Source organism: Coturnix japonica, chromosome 8 (genome assembly GCF_001577835.2).
Source record: "Coturnix japonica isolate 7356 chromosome 8, Coturnix japonica 2.1, whole genome shotgun sequence".
Taxonomy (NCBI): Eukaryota; Metazoa; Chordata; class Aves; order Galliformes; family Phasianidae; genus Coturnix; species Coturnix japonica.
This window is the reverse complement of record NC_029523.1, coordinates 18,310,493-18,330,597: the sequence shown is the minus strand read 5'-3', so window position 1 is coordinate 18,330,597 and position 20,105 is coordinate 18,310,493. Positions and strand designations below refer to the sequence as shown.

The window sequence follows — 20,105 nt, the reverse complement described above, 5'->3', positions numbered from 1 at the left end:
CCAGCACGTTCACTCTATTTTCTTAACGAAATGTCACTCGTTGGCTTCTTGCAGAGTAAAAACAATGAGGGCAATAAAAGTAGTTTATGCAGACACACGGCCAGGCCTCACACACACTTCCCGAGAATGGCTCTAAACTGGGTTTATTTCATCAGCTGCTGAAGTATCCCAAACTAGCACTAACAGGACAAGATGGCACGGATGCTGTTTTGTTTTAAAAGGCGTTTGGGAAGAAAGAAAAAGCCATCGGGGGTTCTCGAAAGCAAGAGCGAGATGGAGAATGAGGCCAACCTCAGCCCTTCTCCACATTCACAACGCTTCCCCAGCCATATTTCAAATCGTTCCCCCATCTTTCCTAACACAAACAGGGACAGAACACTTCTCCTAGTGACTTTCACAGCCTGTTGCAGGAAAAATGACATTTGGAAGCCATGAAAAGCTGCTCGCAGGACAAGGGTTTCATTTCTCAGGAGCGAGATCCATTTCAAGCAAAATGATGATTTACCTGAAAAACTGACACCCGCCTGTGTCATTACAGCGTGCACCTGAAATAGCAGATGCATCAATTGGAGGCCGTCTGTTAGCTCCCACGGCGGCACAAACGAGCTGCCAGAGAGCCGACGGCTCAGCAGCATCGCGGATGCTCACAGCAGTTTTTGCTAACAGATCAGAGGAACAGCTGCCTTTAAAGAAAGGGCCATATAATTTTATGACCATTACCATCATTTTGCAGCAATGCGCTGAACAAAGGGCAGGCAAGCTCCGTGGTAAGGGTAAGAGCCAGCTGCTGTGAGGCTCGGGGAAGAGGCATCAGGGAGCTGCCTAAGGGCAGGTTTCTTCTATGCCTCCCAGGTACAGATCGTGGCTATAGATGGGGATGCAAAGATCTGATCTGGTGTGGCACCTCCTGCAAAGCCGTCTCCCTGAGCGCTGCAGCAGCACGAATCTGGAAGGTGAGAACAATCTCCTGTCGATCTCAAAGGCTGCTCTTCAAAACCCACAGCTGAAGCACAAAAGCGGCAGCAACAGCCACAGCCTTTGCAGCCACTCGTTTTTCAAAGCCGGAGAAAGGTGGATCTGAAAGCTTTTGTTCCCCCGGGGCGAGGGTGGAAACAAACAAAAAAGGAAGAGGGAGAATTAAAGTAATCTTGAATCGCTAAGCAGATTCACATCGCCCGGATCAATAAGCACCACTGACAGGGATCACAGGAATGTCGCAACTTTGCCAATAATACAGCAGCACGGTAGAGCTCGCGGGGTGACTTTTCTAAGGCAGCCGAGCATGAAGCTGCAAGGCTGGCACGCAGCTGGAGCAGCACCCTGGCTTACAGCAGGCCCTGCCAGCACAGCGCAGTTTGCTTCAAATAACGATGAGCACCGAGATTCCACTTGTCAGGGAAAGATGGGGAAAGGAACAAAATTTCACAGGCCGAGCCCACGCGCTCTTCCCTCAAACTAATTCTTTTCCAGGCTGGAAAGAAGAAAGAAAAATCAGTGTTAATTTAATCAATTGATCAGCCTATTGATCGGAAAACTGGAGCTGCTAGTTAGCCGTGTGCTGCAATGCCCTCAACTCTGAAACCACAAAACACGCCATTGATTTCTTTGCTTCCAGCTCCAAAACAAGAAATAAAGCCGTGCTTTCAGCGGGAAAGCAACTTTCCAGGATGCGAGCAAACGAGTGCAACCGGCCAGGAAACGGGGCCTGCCGCACCCTGCCAGTTCCAAACTGAAATTAGTTACAGATGCAGTCACGGTGCCTTGTGTAAACTCTATCGATTGGGTAGCTGACAGTCTTCGGAGCCTCCATGCTAGGACAATCAATCCGGCTGCAGTGTCACCTGCCACTTTGCTGAACAGTTGACAATGCAATTATCCAGTGTGGAGGCAGGGAGTTGGCGTGTGTCAAACGCAGTTAGCCACTTTCCGGGCACTACTCGATAATGCGTTTCACCAGCGAGTGTAAGAAGCGACATGCGGAGACAGGAGCTGTTTAAAGCCATTGAGACCCGTGCTCCCTTTTCCTTTAGAAAAAAATCTCACCGCCCCTGACTTAACAACTGTATTCTAAAATGCTATTAAAATCACGTCAATCAGCCGTGAGCTGCTCTGGGCTGAAGTTTGACCCGAGGCTCCCAGAAGAAGGTTGCAGTTCTGGCAAAACTACAGATGCTTGGGGAGAAAACATAAGAATTATCAAACTACTGTCTTCAAGCCTACGACTTTCAAAACCGAAGCAGAAAGACCACTAGAAAAATGGATTGGAGAGAGCAGCTAAGCAAGAACAGCAGGTGGGACTGGAGGGTCTTACACCGCATGTCTGAAACCTAGGAAAATGGAAGTTTAAGGGGATGCTGTCAACTTGAAATCCAGTCAATTTCAAAGAATTGAGTAGTTTCAGGTGCTCTACCCGATCCCTTACTCCCCCTGCCAATTTTCAGGGGTTTACAACTGCTTTTTCTGGTTTCTTTTTAATTAATTTTTTTCTCCTTCCTCTGTTGCTGGATGACAGACATCCCTTCCTCACCCCCCTCAGGTGTTACACATAACGCCATCACATGGAGAGAATTCCCCTTCTTCCCACAGCGACTCTTCTTCTGGTCGGGATGACTGTTGCTGTTACATAAATCAAATAGCAAGAGGTTTAGTTGATTGTGCTCCTCTCAGCTAATGCGTTCTGGCAGTTTGAGCACAAAAATTAGGTCCTCAGATTTTTGCATGCGTTAAAGTTAATGAAAATGCAGTATCAACAATCATGACTTTTAGTATCTATAAGCACCTATTTCTTTTTTCTCCTTTTTTTTCCCCCTAAGTTAATGTGATTTTTACTTTGCTGAGTCCTACTAATCACATTGTGATCCAAAATGATGAAACCAATTGCCTGAAGCATTATGTGAACATAAAACACACATGATATTAAGCAACGCTTCCATGGTGGTTCATGATGGTTTTTCTATGTAAGGTAGGATTTCTTTTAATCTTCAAATCAGATTATTCTCACCTGTTTGTACTACTGACTGAAGGCAGCCCTTGGCATCAATATACAGCACAGTGCCTAAGAGACATTTATTAGTCTGTAATCCCTCAAATTCTATACATCGTTACAAGCTATGGTGAAATAGTCAAGTATATATAAAGAATCACATGGTCTATAAGACTCCGTAAACATATCTGTAGCATTTTTAGCTCAAGTATTACCTTACAGAGAAGTATTTCCTCTCAAAGGAGAGATGCCAACATGAAGAAGTGCTTGGACTACTCCATCAGACAAGTACAAAGTGCTGTCCTTCAGCAACGAGGGGATTACCACCATTTTACACTGGGGCTGAGGTAAGGCATACAAGCATTCTGGGACCAAGCAGCCCCTAAGGGGAAGTCAAGGCATAAAATAAGCACTTGAGAAACATTAGATTTACACATCTCACCCACTTCAAAGCTTACAACAGGTAGAAGTGGCCAGCAGAAGGTAGAAAACCAAACACAGGAAAGCAAAATTGCCAACAAGGAGGGGGTGGGAAGGACATTCAGATGTGTAGATGCAGTACTGCATTCACCTTACAGAAGAAAGCTGCTGCTGGAGATGTAACAGAGAAAGGCAATGAACTGAGTTCTTGCTAAGTAGGAGGAAGATTAAGAATTTCATTATGGCAAAGATTCCCCATATTCTCACAACAGATTTCTCTGCATCCAAGTTGAAGTCTGCTTTAGCTTGACAGGGCAAAATGAATTAATTCTGACTCATCCCATAGAAAGGGGGAAGACAATTCTGGTTACTCAATCACTCTTCCAAAAAGGCCTAAGTACATCAATGACATTCTATTTCCCACATGGTCTCGTAGGAGAAGCTGCACTTTTCAGCTCAAACTCCTTTGCTGAATCTGAGTATATCAGTTTACAACCTCTTATTGGTATGACCCTACATGCCGTGTGAAGCTCCTCACATAGAAAAATGGAAAATCTCCTCACCTACAGAAGCTTTCCTGCATGCCCCATTATATCTTATCTTAAAAAGAGGGCACATCTGGCTACTAAGGGGTTCTAGCTGTTGTAAAGATAGTGGCAGAAGAGCTTGAAACATCAGAGTTCACTGAAGAAGTTGTTTCCTTGTGTTTCAGCTTCCCTGCAAGAAACAGGCAGTATTTTGTTGGAAGTGTTTGATGGTTGTTATATTGCACTGAGTTTTCCTCTTCTATTTGCAGCTTTCTGTAGTTACCAGACAAAGGTTACTGTGCTCACCAAAACCTTCTGCTGTGGCTGAACTGAAGAGCATCTACTTATATTCTGAGGACAAGACTTTACACTTGTGAATGTGCTTCTAATGTTACAGGTCTTTAGAAAGAAAACAAATAGAGGAACATGTAGCTACTGGAATAGGGCCTTGCTGGACAACTAACTTATAGAGGAAGAAGGCCAGTCTACACCATTTGCTACTCAAACCAATGCACATCTGATTCTGCAGAGATAAAGCTGGCTGTGGGACTGCAGCCATCTGCTGTAAACTTTCACACTTTTTAATATAGTCTCACTTTCTTCACAGCTGCCCTAATTGTACACAACATGAGATTCAATGCAAATGGGTATCCTGGGATAACTACAGCTGGTTACAGCTTATAAAGCCTTACCAAGTCTCTCTTCTTATGCATTAACTGATGCTGCTCTTTTCTCTTGCTTAAGACATTAACAAATGGATGACAAGCCCTTTGCTAGCCTGGGAGCAGAGCAGGATGGAGATGGTTGGACTAGATGACCTTAGAGGTCTTTTCCAAACTTAATGATTCTGTGAAAGAGAAGCTTGAGTCAAGCAATCCACGGTTCATCTTTGGAAGCATTCACAAGCATTCAGTTGGATCCTTGTCATCATGGCAGTCTTTCTTAGAAGGCATTCTTCCCTGAAATTTCCTGCTTACCACTAATGCTTTCAAAGCCTTTCTCTCTTCTGTGTTAGTTTCAAGGAAACTAACCTGCTCGGGAAGCCACCAAAAGCAACGGTGACTGTCTTGCTTCCATGTCCAGAGGAAAGCTCTGCCCTTGGGAAGACGGAAGAGAGGAGGATGGTGCGGGTGGAGAGAACTTAGCTACAATTCTTCAATCTTTTCATATCTAAAGAGGACAGCAATCTCTGTTCTATCAGACCGCATGGTTCGTGCTTTAAATGGTACTCGCTACTAGCTTGCGTTCCCTGTCGCTGTCTCCCTCCCTTTGAAGCAGACTGGACAGCTTCCTCAAGCTGGCGTTATCACTCCCTCTAACCACTCTTGGCAGGCAATCTAATTCCCCCTGAAAAGGTCACCGCCATTTTAACTGCCTTTCAATCACATTAAGCACGCTGCCGCTCGTGCTCAGAGCGCTGCGCCTGCAGCTCTCCTGACTGAGGTGCGATCGATAAACTGACATCCCGTCCCCCCGCCAGCCCCAGCCGCTCCCCTCCCGGACAGCCCGTTCCCAGAGCGAGTGGCTGGAGATGGGGTGGGAAGAACCCCTTCTTGAGCACATGGCAGCAGAAGGGAGCTGCTAACCTGGTGTTTACTCATCTACTTTGTCCCATCTGCTGGGGAACAGAAGGGTGCGAGCATCCCCTGCTCCCAGCCCTACAGAGGCACGACTTCACAGGACCGTTTGCTCAGGCACCGGCCCAGACACCTTTGAAGCTGTGTTACAAAGAACAAGCCTCCCTCAAGCTTCCCTCAATGCAATCATTACCGTTATCTCTCCCCCCGCGCCTTTTTTTTTTGCAGTTACGAGTTATGTGTTCCACCCATCGATCCCTGTGTAAGACACTGTTTTAAGTCCTCTTGCCTTTTGACTGTGCTAAGCCGTTTAAGAGATGACAGCGGCTTCTATCAGCACGAAGCTGATGCGATTCTTTTCAGATAAAGCACTTTTTTTTCCACTCCCCCCCTCCCTTTTCCTTCTTTCAAGTAAGAGACGTACACACAAAAAGAGACAGTGAATCTTTCAAAGCAAAAAAACCCTTTTGAACTTCCCTCAGGAAATCTTTAAAGGGATAACCTTACAGTGTAAACACTGAGGGGAACGTGCATCCATTCTGGAGAGGAACAGAAGAATTGTGACAAATACGTTGAGTGTTAAAACACCAACAAACCATCAGAGAGGGAAACACTTGATGCTTTCACTTGTGAAGCCTCGTTGGCTTCCTAAACAGAGAAACTCATTAGACAAAGATTGCATGAAATAATCCCCTGTAACAAAGACCATCAGAGAGGGATGATCCAGGGACGTGGGGATGGATGGTTCAGGAATTTCAAAAGAAATTTCAGTCTTGTGACAGTTCTGAGATAGGGAAATATTTTTTTAATACTTCTGTATGGCTTTACATTTTGAAGCAAGACCTTGATTAAAACAGCAGTAGCTATTTCATGCTGGTAGCCTTCTGCACTCATCTCCAACATAAGAAAGAAGCCTCTCCTACTATGAATTCCTGCTTCAAACAGGACCTCTGCTGAAACAAAACCATTCCAAATCCTATCTAATAGCCAATAATCTTCATTTATACCCTGCACAGATCCAGTTTGGGGCAAGCACATGTAGCAATAGCAGACAATGCTTTGCGAAGCCAGAAGGACCTCTAAAAGTACTAAACTCCTGACTGAATGCCTTCACCAAGCCCAACCGCTTAAGACAACATACTAACCTCAGCACTTCTCACCTAGGTTGTATTCCTACTTTCTACCGTCTCCTTTTCTTTCCAGCTGTTGTGTCAAGTGTGCCAAGCCGTGGCAAGTAAGGAATACTTCAGCTCTGCTGGGCTTCCTATGACAGCCCCTCAGGGGAGAAAAGCAAGTCTTCCCTGCAACAACTTTGTGAGCAAGAAAGCTTCATCCTGGGAACCACACAAGTGAGGCTGTGATTACTCTCATGTATTGGACCATCTTCTAGAAAATCTGAGCTGGGCTGTTACTGTCCTTGACTTGCTTTCAAGAAAATAAATAAAAAACATTTCCCAGCCTTCCCTCACCTGAAAAAACTGACAAGATCTTTCAGCAAAGCATTCCTGACTTTGAGAGGAACATAAACACGGTCATTAACCAAAGATGATAAGAATAAGCAGCCAGAAACCTGTGCTAAGTTTGAGCTGCTTCTGTAATCTGCCCATGGTCTGAGCTGACTCACACAATACATACTGGCTGCAGCATCCTGCTCCACTCACTGCCCAGCTGTGACATCTCCTCCCAGCAACACACCATTAGAACCCCAAATTGATGAGACACATGGATGTTTGTTTTCCCCTCTGGTTTTATGTATTTCCCCATGTCAACTCTTTAGACGTCCCTGACATCCCTGCAGCCTGGCAAAGGCTGTCTGGCATTATAAAAGGCCTTTGATTTCCATGTCGCTGCTACTTTTCAGCATAGGGAACAGAGCCAAACACAAAGCCTCGGGTGACAAGGGTTAATGAAGGCCTTGCCAGCTCCAGACAAAGCAGGTTTAAGCACTGGAGAGGATCTCTAGAACACCGTGTTACTCTTCAAGGCTGTACAATAGGAACTCTGCCCCTAGAACAAGAGAAGAGCCAACACTGGCCAAGAAGGGAAAAGGACAGTCACCTTAGCCTTACCTGAGAATGCACAAACCAGGTCTGACCAACAAACGCCAGAGAAAACAGGAGAATCATTAAAGGAATCATGGAAAAGTGTAACTTCCTTAAAAAGAAATTCCATCAGCTAAATAGGGGAGCTTTCCAGCTCTGCTTTGACTTCCCGCATTTTATGGAAGCTTCTTGCATAGAGCAGGCAGGTACCCTGCAGAAATCATCCAGCCATCCCAAAACATTAGGCAGAAAACTGGTGTTAGGTCTGCCTAGAGCACAGCATACTGCACCAAGAGCAGAAGTCTAAACCAAACATCCTTCCCATCAGGGCAATTACAGAAGGTTTACCCACACTCACCCCTTCTAGTTTGCTGATGCTTTACTGGATTGGTCCACATAACTAAATGCTGTTGACAGAGTCAAGCAGATCTTAGTAAGGAAAGAAGGGACAGACCCTATAATTCTCAATGGAAGCAAGGCTATTTCTGTACATCAGATTCAGAGATTCACATGCAGCCAGCTAGCAGAGAAGGTTGCAGCAATGACTTATGTTACAATCTCTCTGATCTCAGGTGGTGGAGGAAAGTAGTTGATTTATTTAATGCAAACTAATGCACCTGAGAATTCCAGTTTAAATAAGGAGTATCAAGGAGTAAACCCTCTGCATTTATACAGCCTAACCCTATCAATTACAAACACTTTTGTCAACGTGGAGCCTCTTATTAAGAACACCTTGACATGGAGCAGCATGAAAACTTCAGGCCATACTTTAGTGAATTAATTCAGACACAAATGAGAAAGTATCCAGGTGAAGAAAGTACAATACTTCAGCCAAAGAAAGGGGAAGATTGCACTCTCTTCCAAAACTCAGCTGTTTGGCGCACAGAATGCATGACAACACTCTGTATGTGCAATATATGTCCGGAATTAACTGAGTAGCCAGTCTTATCAGAACTAGTAGAGACAAAGGCATGTAGGCGTGCCACACTTCTCTGCTACTAATTGTAATAACTGTACTAAAGACAAGCCTAAGGCCATGCATGACCTCATCAGACCACTACCCTGTATCATTCAACTCTCCATGCTGGAAAAAAAGTAAACAAAAATGAAGGCCATAGACACAGAAAACAAACAACATGAGCTTCGATGGGTAGCCTTTAAAATCTACAGAAGCTGCTCCTTCACCTCTATGCTCCTGATACCTTCTCTAATACAACTTAATTTCAGAGGAAGGTAAGAGCAGATCAGGAGTGCCAAGTTGCCACTGAGCGCATGACTGGCTTTTAAGACCAAGTCCCTTACTTAGCAGCCTTTCCCCTTGAGATATTTTAAATTAAAATCCAAGCTGATATAGGAAGAGATTACATCCCACCCTCTTTATTGCACGCAGGGAGCCAGCGTTCCTTCCCTCATTAGGTATGCACTACGTGGATTGCTTGTGAGACTCTCCTTAGTGCCAGAGGTTTGTGCCAAAGAACAGTTTAGTAAATCCTCCTCCTGGAGGCCAAAAGGCTGAGTGTAAGAGAGGGGCCAGGTTTCTAGCTAAAATTACATTCACCAATAAAGCTCATGAGAGGTCAAATTTTGCCATAACTCACTCTCTCCTCAGTAACTGATTTCTCCGTCACTGGGGAAGGAGCAGAAGAAGGAGGGAAAATAAAATGTGTTTGTCTGGGAGCCCTAAGGGCTTGCAGTGCTGGAGGTGCAGAGCAGGTTTCTGGATTCTCATTTATCAACCTTAAAAGGGATGGAGTGATAAATGCACAACCGGGCCTTTAATATTTTATGCAGGTGCTAAAGCGACTTAGCTGTCACCTTTAATACATCACCAGAGGCTGATACACCAGCTTTCGTCACTCCAGGCTGGGAATTTTTACAATTTCATTTCTATTTCTGTCTCTTCGCATATTTCTGCGTATACCTTACTATGTGTAACATATAAGAATCTATTTTCCCCAAATGATCTCCCTATTCTACCTATTCCCCTCTTTAACCACATTTCTTGAGCAAGAAATAATACCACGTATTTGCTCAAGACTTGCACGATTTTTGAATCTTATCATTCCAGAGGGGCAGAAAGCTGAAATTGCCTTACATTCTTGCAAAGGGTTAAGACCTCATTCTTTGGGAGAGAACTTTCAGGTCCCTCCCTTTAACAACAAGCAACAGTCGCCTACCACAGCAGAATGATTTACAAGGGACTCAAAACACTGGCGTACCTCGAAATCCTCCCTCCAGGAGAGTAGTGGCCCGTATCCTCTTCTGCCCACACCATTCATATTCTTCAAAGCGGTTGCCATTCTCGTTCTCGATGTCCACAGAGTCATCCTCAGTCATGCATGAACCTTCTCTCTGCACGGGGGAAAGCAGGGACAGTGTTGAGATGCATGAAGCAGCAATACAGGGTTTAACAACTCAGGGTGTGATAGAGAAGGAAAGCTGGACTGTTCCCAGGGTAGCATTTGCTCCCCTCCCCATTCCCAGTGATCTGAGCTCAGAAGTAAATGGGAACTAGAAGCACATGATAACATTAAGGTCAAAAGAAGTGGCATGGGATCATCACTTTTGCGCAATCAAAATTCAGCTCTAGTTCCTTCGACACTGGTGTGCATTTCAGTATGTGTTCCCATACATGGAGCACAGTTTCCTTCTTTATCATGTAAACAACAGATTCCTTTGATCTCCAGCACAGAGAAGCTCCCAGGATACAGGAACTGACAAGGAATGCTCTCCTAGAGCATTACTGAAGCACACTGATCAAAAGACACCTGTCTTCACAGCACGCACTTCTTGAGACAACAAGAATGAATGAATTTGTTATCTCTGCTATGGGCTTTCCCTACAAAACAAGCACAGAAAGCCCTACGACAATTATCACACCCCTGGAGCTTGCTCCTCTTTATTCTTTGCTGTCTTTGGGAAAAACAGCAAGAGAACAGTTCTGCTTTAACACAGTTTCTGGAGTAAGGTGGTCATGAAACATTTACAAGTGCCAGCCTGTTACAAAAGAACCCAACAAAAGGAATTCCAACGCTGTCACTGCTCAGAAAGAACTCTTTTTGCTGTACTGCATAGGAAATGTATAGCGCTGCAAAAGGCTTCAGTTACTCAATAGCTCTGCACTTAATGTCTACAGCTTAGACTTCAGGAAGTGAAAGAGTACAGAAAATAAAAAGAGTCACTAATGCAAAACAGGAGAAAATCCAGGAGAATTCACCCCTTCACAAAGACAAAGGAAGTGACTACAGATCTCAGGGAGATGTAGTTAGCACTGCCTGCAAGCCCAACAGTGTTAGTGTTTGCCCCATGTTAGGTCAGATAAAGCTGGGAGTAGAGAGAAGGGAATGGCAGCTGGCGATCCTGCTGCGCCTCTACCTTTGCAAGGCATTGTTCCACATGCCTACTCATCTCCTCCTCGGATCCTGACAGAGGTCGGTTGCAGAGGGGACATACCTGCCCTTCATCTTGCTTCCTGCGTTTCATTTTTCCAATCCGAGCTGCATGGACAAAGCAAGGAAAGAAAAAAAAAAAAAAAAAAAAAAAAAAAAAAAAAAAAAAAGGAAAAGAAAAAGAAAAAGGAAGACATGTCAAATTTGTAGATCCATCCAATCCCTACACAGAAACTTGCTCTGACCACAGAAAGCCACTGCAGAGCCCAAAAAGCCTCGGGCAAATTATGTAAGACAGCCACTTTCAGGAGTGTCTCCTGCATGCCCTAAATAATTCCTTTCCAAACTGTCACAAACAGATCTTAGTAGCAGGTAGCATTTATGGAAAGATCCTTACTGTGAAAAACGCAGCACCTACCCTAGATGGCTTCTGTCTCTCCCTTTTATTCTTATTTCGCTATTCTAATGTATAGAGAAACTTCCTTCTTGAGGGCATGCTCTGGGAAACAAACATGTTAGGAATCACGCTGATTAGAAAAAGCAGCCAAGGTAGCCTGTTGCTTAATATGATCTCTGGTTAATTTGAGCCATCGTTTAATGTGATCAAAACATCTGGAACCAAATCATTTGCATTAAATGGAACTTCTGTCCTTTATTATGATGGCTTTAGGCAGGTATTACTGAATAACTCAATCACTGGCTGCAGGAAAGTTCCTATTTAATTAATACGGAAGGTCAAAATTCTGAATGAGAGACAAGGAAAAGCCCAAGGAAAGCCCGTGTGATAATGAGAGATGACACCACCAAAAAGCTGCATTAGCCAGAAATCGTTCCTGACATGGTGAGCGCTGCGGCGTGCTCTGAAAGCCTTTGTCCATGAAGCCTGTGAGACAACAGCTCCCCGCAGCCACAGACAACGAGAAAGGTGCTGGAATGCCAGGACCACACCAGGGTACAGGAAAGTTTGTGTCACCTGCCTCCTACAGCACATCAGATTTGTACATTCACAGCATTGCATTTTAACAAAGCTGGAGCTGAACACACCTCCACAGCCTTAAAACAGGGCTTTCTCCTTGGCTTCTCTGGACACATGAATCTCTGGGTTTGGATATGCTTTCCCGCAACCCAGAATTAGGAATATTCACCTTCCCCTACACCCTGAAGCTCCAGCATTAAGAAGGCTTGGTACTATCCCAAGCATTGATTTTCCTCACTGAAAGCAAGCAGATTTGCCAAGAAAAGATTCCTCCAAAACAAACCTGTGTTCCTGGCAACATGAAAAGGATTTTGCAAGCACAACTCTCCTACAGTAAGACAACTCCAACCACAGCAGGAGTGTCTCAGAGACCCGGTACTTTGAGCAACAACAGTTCTCTTGAGTAAATGCACACTGCTTTCATCTAGCGTTGGAATTTTGTAGTCTGTACTTCAGTGTTCCTGGTAGGATGTTTTGCTAGTTTCCCTTCTACTTTGTCTGCTTAAGCCAGTTATTTTACCTGCAGTGTCAGCTTCTACTCCAGAAGCAAACTGCATGACTTCCAGTCAGTACAAAAGCCAACAATAACCACTAAGTGTTATTTCAGAGGGCTCAAATGAATGATACTCCACTTCTAATTAAAACAATGATCCCTAAAGTCTTCTGTTTTCTCTCCCCATTTGGAAGCCCCCAAACCACCCCATCCAAGCTGGCGCAGATCTACTACCAGGGGTAGCATTCAACCATACTCTGCCTGGTTTGTAACTCAATGCATGAGAGCTTTTTGAAGTTCTGGGTCAGGGAGTACCTACACACCCTAGCAGGGCTCCATCCTCTGTGTTTCAGATGCTTCTCTTTGCCTTGCTACCTCTGCAGAACTGGTACCAAAGAGGGGAGCAGGCTAGAAACTGACTTAATCGTACTCCAGTAAACACCCATCTGACCAGGGATAAAAAAAGAAAGAAAGGAAGACAGAAAGCAAGCTTGCTTTAACCTGGTGACTGAGGTGTCCCTCAGCTCACCCCGTTTTTAAACAGGGAAATGGAGGGAAGGAGCATTAAAACATTCTGGTAGGGCTCAGCAGGTGGCTCCTTGGCGATGAAGCCCTCATAGCTCCAGTGTCAGAAGTGAAAAAGCCACTGGACTGAAGAGGTGTTGAAACCAAATCCCCTGCCATTTTCATTCTGTGGTCATTAGTGGTGCCCACAGTGGCCCGGTGTGCCCCTGGCTGACAGCAGAAAACCAAAGGGACTGCTGCAGCCTCAAAAGCCCATCCCGAGCCACATTTTCCAAAGCCGACACGCAGCACTGCCATCACTTCCAATCAGCATGGCAGGGACAGAGCGGCCCCAAAGGCAGGGGGTGATTGTGGTGCTGTCCCGAAGGGGAACCGCTCAAAAGAACACACAAGTGAGACCACAGGATTCTTAATTAGTGTTGATAGATGCGATCATTTCTAATTAGCTCACTAATCCCTCTCCCCCACACTCCTGTCGCAGGAGCTTGGGAGAAGAAAGGAGGAAAAAAAGACATGATTCCCTCTTGTAATTCAACAAGATAAAAAAAACACAGGCAGCAGCAGTCTGGGCTTCCAAATCTCTGCTGCCTTCCCATAGGAGGGGAGCCAGGGAGCCAGGCCACCCTCCACAGGTGAAAGGGACCAAGTGTCTGTCTCGCAGCTCTTCCCAACTAGGCTTAAGAATTATTAATGCTTAAGGATTAGGTTATGCTCTGGCCCAGAAAAATTTCCTGGAAGGAAAGCTAATGGGTTTTAGTTTTCACCGCCACACTTCCCAATAAACAGAAATCCACCCTCAGGATGGGGCTGTCTAATTACACCCGGAGTGCTCTTACAGTGCATCCAGCAGTGGACACTCCACAAACCTCTCCTGCAGCATCCAAGGAGATGATTAAGTTACTCGCAATATCTCTTATGATTCCCTCCACCAGCTTGAGTGGTCCCCTGAGTCCCATGCAGACATCATTAGCAGCTCCTGCAATGGCAGGCCAATCAAATTAAATGGAAACATTTTGGTCTCCTTTCCAGTGAAAATCTCCTAGCTTTGTCCCTCCCCCACCCAACACCAGCTACAGGAGCACGTGGTGTGCTGGTGGTGCACTGAGTACAACAACAAACCATGGGTGACCACCTCCATGCAGAGAGGCAGGCTCAGGGTCAGCACCCACTCAGGTACTGGCTTCTCTGCCTTCCCCAGCAACTGCAAAGGGATCTTTGTAAGGACCCATTCTACAGCCAACTGAGAATGCCAACTTTGCAAATGCCCCTAAATGTAAATCAGAGATATTCAGGCACGAGAGACAGCACTTGCTCTCCACAGATCTACTATGAGAGTCTTGAGGAGCGTTCACACTTTGTTGGACTCATCACAAAAGGCTTCTGTGGCTGATCAACTTGCCCAAGAGCATCTGATCCAAGGGAACAAAGGCAGCTATGGCAGAATATAAAAAGCCATCTCAAGAACAGGCTAGAGCAGGAAAACAGATGGTCAAGACTAAATCCGTTTCAGACCTTATGTATAATTTGCTGCTCATCTGCCTGAGAGAGAACATTAAGGGCCAAATTCACAGAAGGGACTCAACAACAGAGATAATTTTCAGCGATCTTCCATCTGATGCTGTTCTCCAAGGGTTGCACAGACTTAACCTGCTGAGCCCGTGCTCCAATATGCTAATGCATAAGTTTGTGCCTCTATGCAGCCCTGTAGCATTAAATTCCTTCAGCATCAATTTACAGAGTGGCTTCAAGTTTTGACTTCACCAACAGTGGAAAAAAGTCAGGTGAACAAAATGCCTTCTTTAACATATAGGTTCATTGGGAATCAGCACCTCATACACCTGGTTTCACAAGGACACGACCCCTGCAAAGTGTGCTTAGCACAGGTGAAAGGTGCTGGATTAACTCACCGAGGCTGACAGGGAACTTCAGATACAAACACTCGACCAAGTGCCTTACAGACAGAATGTTAACCTGCTGCTCCAGAGCTTACAAATGCATTTACATTATGTACAGGTCAAAGTAAGTTAAAGGTTTGACTTACAGAATCAGAATTCTGGACCAAGTATATGTGAACCACATAATGTCATATTTACACTGCATCCAGGCTCACAAAAGACATCCCTTTCTCTTCCCTTAGCTCTTGTTCTGTCTCAAGTGACCACAGTGGGATGAAGTATGTCCAGGAGATCTGAGAGGCCACTCAGACACAAAGAGTCAGGGCAGCTGAGATTTGAGTCAAGGACTACGTGGGAGAACAGCAAACACTGCAGGTCCCTTTTTACAGTGGGAGTTTCCAAAAGTGACCCTGAAGCTCAACTGGTAAGAAACTTTACAGAGACAGCAAGACAAACAGGTAACAGCAACAATGAGAAGAACCTTTAAAATATAATGGAAACAAGTGAAGTGGTAGGCTTTTCTTTAACAGAAGCATTTCCTATATGCTATGTGTCAATAAGAACATGAAACAGAAAGCTAGATGTCTTGGACAAGTCCTACACATTTTCTGTCTGTGCAAACCAGCAGGGATAAAGAAATCATTCTCACAGAGCAAGCTATAAAACAGCGTGATTGATAAGATGCTTTCTAAAACACAAGATGAAGATAAATAAGCTTTTTTTTCCTCAAAGCATTCAAGCATTATCCATCTGGAATGTTATTGGTTAACCAGCTATTTAACAATAACATGGCAAAGCTTACAAATGCAAGTTATTTTGGTACAAACAAGTGTGGAAGAGCAAATGAGAAAGTAGGCAGAATTCAGTAATCATAAGCACTGACAGCAGCTGAATACCCTACCCAGCCACCCAGCCGGATGCTCATCTAACTGCACAGGACTGAGCCAGGATTCACTATGGGCACGTTCTGGGAGTAGTAATCATCAAGATTAATAAAAAGATAAGGTGAGGAGGAACCAACTCTTATCTACCTTGACCAAAGCACTTCAGCTAATATTTCTGTGTCCAGCTGCTTAGCTTCTGGATCTAATCCTGCTAAGGCACACAGCAGAACAATCACAGTTATGAGCATGTTGTTTAAATTTATCAATTGCTCTCATCTGGATTATGACTGTTAGTTTTGTTCACTGTACCCCTAAAAAGAGTAGAAGGCTCAACAAGCGTAGTGCAAATGCTGCTGAACTAGCAGCCTCCCTTCCATTGACAAGCCACTTCAGCTCACAGAAACACCCCAAAGCAGAGCCCAAGAGCAGTTCCCAGGCTGCAGCTCATACTGACTGTGCTGCAGTCCCACTTCAGGCAAAAGTCAAAAGCAGAAAGCACTGCTGAGCCGGTTCAACAGAACACGCTGTCATCAAGAGCTTTCATTCATCCTAGAGGACTCCACATCGCCAAGAACCTCACAAGCCTGGTTCACTTTTTTTTTGTTAAATAAAATTATTGGCCAGAAAAAAAAAAAAGGCAGAAGGCGTGAGCTTAAACTGAACTATCCAAAAATGATAAAGAAACAGTTTGACATCACTGACTCCAGAGACCTTTGTCACACAAAACAAGTCATTGCAGAGTAACACCCGAGTGTGTTTCAGTCATCTGAAGTCTGTGTCAGGAAAGGGGACTGCCTGCAAACAGGCAGCTCACCGCGCTCATCTAGCAGTGCAGATGTGAGCACACACGCCAACAATTATGTGATATTGATACAAGGCAACTCATCCCTTTGTTGTGTGACTTGACAGACCTTCAAGAGCTTCTAACCCTCAGGGTGCGTATTTGAAACTCTCCAAGCCACCTCTGAATTCAGTTCAGTATTTCTTATCAAAGACCCTGGGTCAGTAACTTTATAAAACTTCAACTTGTTTAAGACTATACAAGTAGTAGTACTTCAAATGTAAGCAAAGTATTGCAGTATGAGTACAACCTAAAGCTTTTGGATATTTGGTTAAGATAAAGTTATCCTTTTAAAAACTAAGCTGCATCAGAACGACATCACCCATTCTGTCCTACACAACCACAGCAGGGAGCTCAACATTAACAAGCCTCCTGGTGGCTTAAGCACCTGAACGGTGTCTGAGCGCTGCAATTTAGGTCAGCTACGGGCCATACAAAATACACGGGTCATATACAGGCCATACGAAATCAGATGACCACTTATTGTTACTATTTACATGATAAATTCCAATTTCTCAAAATCAGGGCAAATCAGCGTTACAGCTTCAGCCTAAAGAAGGAAAGTTGTTCTAAATACTAAACCGCTTTTCCTTCGATAAGCCCGTCTACTCGCTGCCATCAACACGAGCATACAAGCCACGCACCAGCTGTCTGCATGACTGAGAGCACAACAACCCAAACACAACACGAGCTGACGTCACATACAGCACGCTCACAGCTCACAGCGCTGCTTGCAAACTTTCCTCGGTACCCGAGCAGTGCCACAGGAGCTCTGAGCACACAGGGGAGCTCTGAGAACACATAGAGATGCCGTGGGCTCGTCCTGGGGGCCCCCAGCAGCGCTAAGCGGGGCCGGGCCGCTCCGTGATGAGCGATGAGGGCCCTCACTCACCGTTCAGCCGGGTCTGCCGGTTCGCTCGCACCCGCAGGAAGGTCTGCAGAGGGGAGACAAGAGCGGACACGTGTCAGCGCCCCCACATGTCAACCCCCGCCCCCACGTCGTAAACAAGGCCCGGTTCCCCCCCTCCAGCCCTGCACATCATCGGGCAACGGGACAACAAGGCCCGCCCCCCCCCCGGGGCCCAACTCCAGCACCCACCTCTTCCCGGCCCCCGCCGCCGGGCCCCCTCCTGCCGCTCTGCATAGCCGCGGGCGGCCGGCGGGGTGACGAGGCAGCAGCCCCGGGGCGGCTCCCCCCGCTCGGCCCGGGATGCGGGCGGATACGGCCAGGCCCGGCAGGAGCCGCCGATCAGCCCCCAGCGGCCGCCGCCATGTTGGCCCCGGTCATGTGACCCGCCGCCGAGAGGGTGAAAGTTCACCGGGAGAGGAGAGGAAGTTCCCATGGCAACCGACAGGCGGCAGCAAGGGTCGGCCAGCCCCGGCCAATCAGAGCTCAGCGGCTGTTGGAAGCTGGGGATGTTTAGCCAATTAGAGATCAGAGGCAAGTGGGACTCCGGCATGCGTGGCCAATCAGAGATGGGGTGCAAGTAGAACCCAAGTGCAGATGGCCAATCAGAACTCAGGGGCAGTTAGCACCCTGTGCTATAAGGCCTATAAGAGACCAGCAGCAACTGGAATCAAGGGGTCCTTATTTAAGGTCCTTATCTAATAGGGTCCTTATCTAAGGTCCTTATCTAATAGGGTGCTCACTTACAAAGCAGCCCTGCAGCACAGATCTCCCCCTTCCCTCAAGGTCCCCGTTGTAAATAAGCACCAGGACTAATAAAACTGAGCTATGGGGCATTCTGACAATGCATACCCCAATTATTCCCACTTTAGCATATATTCGCTATTATTAAACCCCCACAAGGGGCGTTGGTAATGCTAGCACACCTCTGCATATGGAAAGCTACATTTTAAAGTCACTACCACAGCCTTCTTCCTGGCTATGTCGCTTGGGAAGCCTTGAAGAATGGATTCTCATTCACGTTGTGGCTTTATGAAGGATACACTGGCACCCACTCTGAGGTCCCTTTATGTTGCCAGAGGAGCATAAAGCAGCCAGCATAGGCAGAAATGAATACCAGGCCCCAAAGGTCTTATCTCCCTGCAGTGCGGACTTACAGCTCCCATTTGCATTAAGGGCTGCAGCCCTCCATAAAATACACTCACAAACTTAAAACGCATTAAAGACCAGCTAGACTCAGCACATAGAGGGGGCTTGGGCTGAGAATATTTGTCCTCAAGTAGGACGTCATAAAAATTTATAGGAACGGAGGGCTGCAAGGGAGCGCCGAGCTCACAGAGACTGAGATGGGAAGGAATGGGATGGGAGGGGTGCTCCTGAGCAAGGGGGAGGCATTGCAAAAGGCTATTCCACACCATTATTTATTTATTAGCCTTAAAAAGCAGGCAGGGAAGAGAGTAGGAATACCTGAGTTAGGCATTTCTGTATCTTCTGTGGCATTTGCTTCTCTGACTTTGTACCAGGTCTCATACAAGGGTGAAGCGACCAGGATATAACACAACATTAGAACTGAAGGCTACCTTAGAGTGTGTAGCAAACAATAGAGGATCTGTCCTTATTTGGTGATATAACCAATAAATTCCACAAAAATCACTTCTCTGAAAGTTTCACAGAGCTGTGGGGTAAGTAATGACAAACACAGCCATGGCAATGGCAGAGATGATGAACAGAACACAACAGAAACCTCCACGAGGATTTAAAGCTGTGATTGAAAGCCAGCACGTCTGCATGGCCACATGAGGGACGAGGTGCTCTATAGGCATGGGGAGTTGATAGAGCTGCTGGGGTGAGCTGGCTCCCAGCTACAGCAGAGAGCAAGGACTGTGCCTGCCTGCTTACCTGGTATCTGTCTGAGTGATGGATGTCATCTGAGGAGTGGGGTGATGCTGTCGGAGAATCTCCTTCCCGCTTGATTGAGGCCGACAACAAAATTGACTGTGAGAGAAAGGAGAAATTCATGCTGTGAGCATCGCCCAATGCCCTGCACTCGACTAAGCTGCCCTCAAGGGCATGGGGAGCGATGTGGGACTGGCCTTGTGCTTCACATGGTGCACAAGGGGGAGGGCGGTGGGGCTGTGGCCTGCTACAGCCCAGTGCAATGACATTAGGCAACAAAAGGACAGCTGTCCCTTGGACAGTGATGAGTGATACCATTGGAAGAGGCCAGTGGGTCTGCTGGCTGAGCAACAGGGTCGACCTGATGCTATTTGCATCATACACTGCTGGTTTTAGAAGCATAACCCAAAGGGGACAGCCAGTTGAGCCTGGATGTACAATTTAAAGTGATTCAGCTGATGAGAACTGCCTTAAATTTGCTTTCTCTCCTATAGGCCACCCCCTGCCCCATCTGACAGATGAGCTATTTGCAGGGAGAGCACAAGCATGTATCTCTGGACCACAGAGGCTGCCCAGCTCATGTGGGCAATGAAATGGTCACACCAGTGAGTGCTGCTCTATGTGTGCCCCTCCTGTGCTAAACAGCATCTTTCATTTGCAGTCTCAGAGCACTGCACAGACACCCACCACCCTGCAGACACCATGGGGGATCCAGGAGAATCTCCTGGTTAAAAAACTGCCCCTGAAACC

General features: G+C 46.1%; 1 protein-coding gene across 5 annotated transcripts in view; it reads right to left on the bottom strand.

The window, feature by feature from the left end:
* RNF220 (ring finger protein 220) overlaps positions 1–20,105 on the bottom strand; it is a 158,216-nt gene that overhangs the window by 31,864 nt on the left and 106,247 nt on the right. For 2 of the 5 annotated variants that reach the window (XM_032446172.1, XM_015870371.2), the window contains 4 exons: positions 19,359–19,454; positions 17,445–17,487; positions 11,003–11,046; positions 9,769–9,901 (listed from right to left, as the gene is read on the bottom strand). In XM_032446172.1, the coding sequence (XP_032302063.1) occupies positions 9,769–9,901; positions 11,003–11,046; positions 17,445–17,487; positions 19,359–19,454 (316 nt within the window). Of the gene's footprint in view, positions 1–9,768; positions 9,902–10,924; positions 11,047–17,444; positions 17,488–17,651; positions 17,846–19,358; positions 19,455–20,105 lie in introns of those variants that run through there. The other 3 variants (XM_032446170.1, XM_015870370.2, XM_015870372.2) reach the window with 2 other exon arrangements.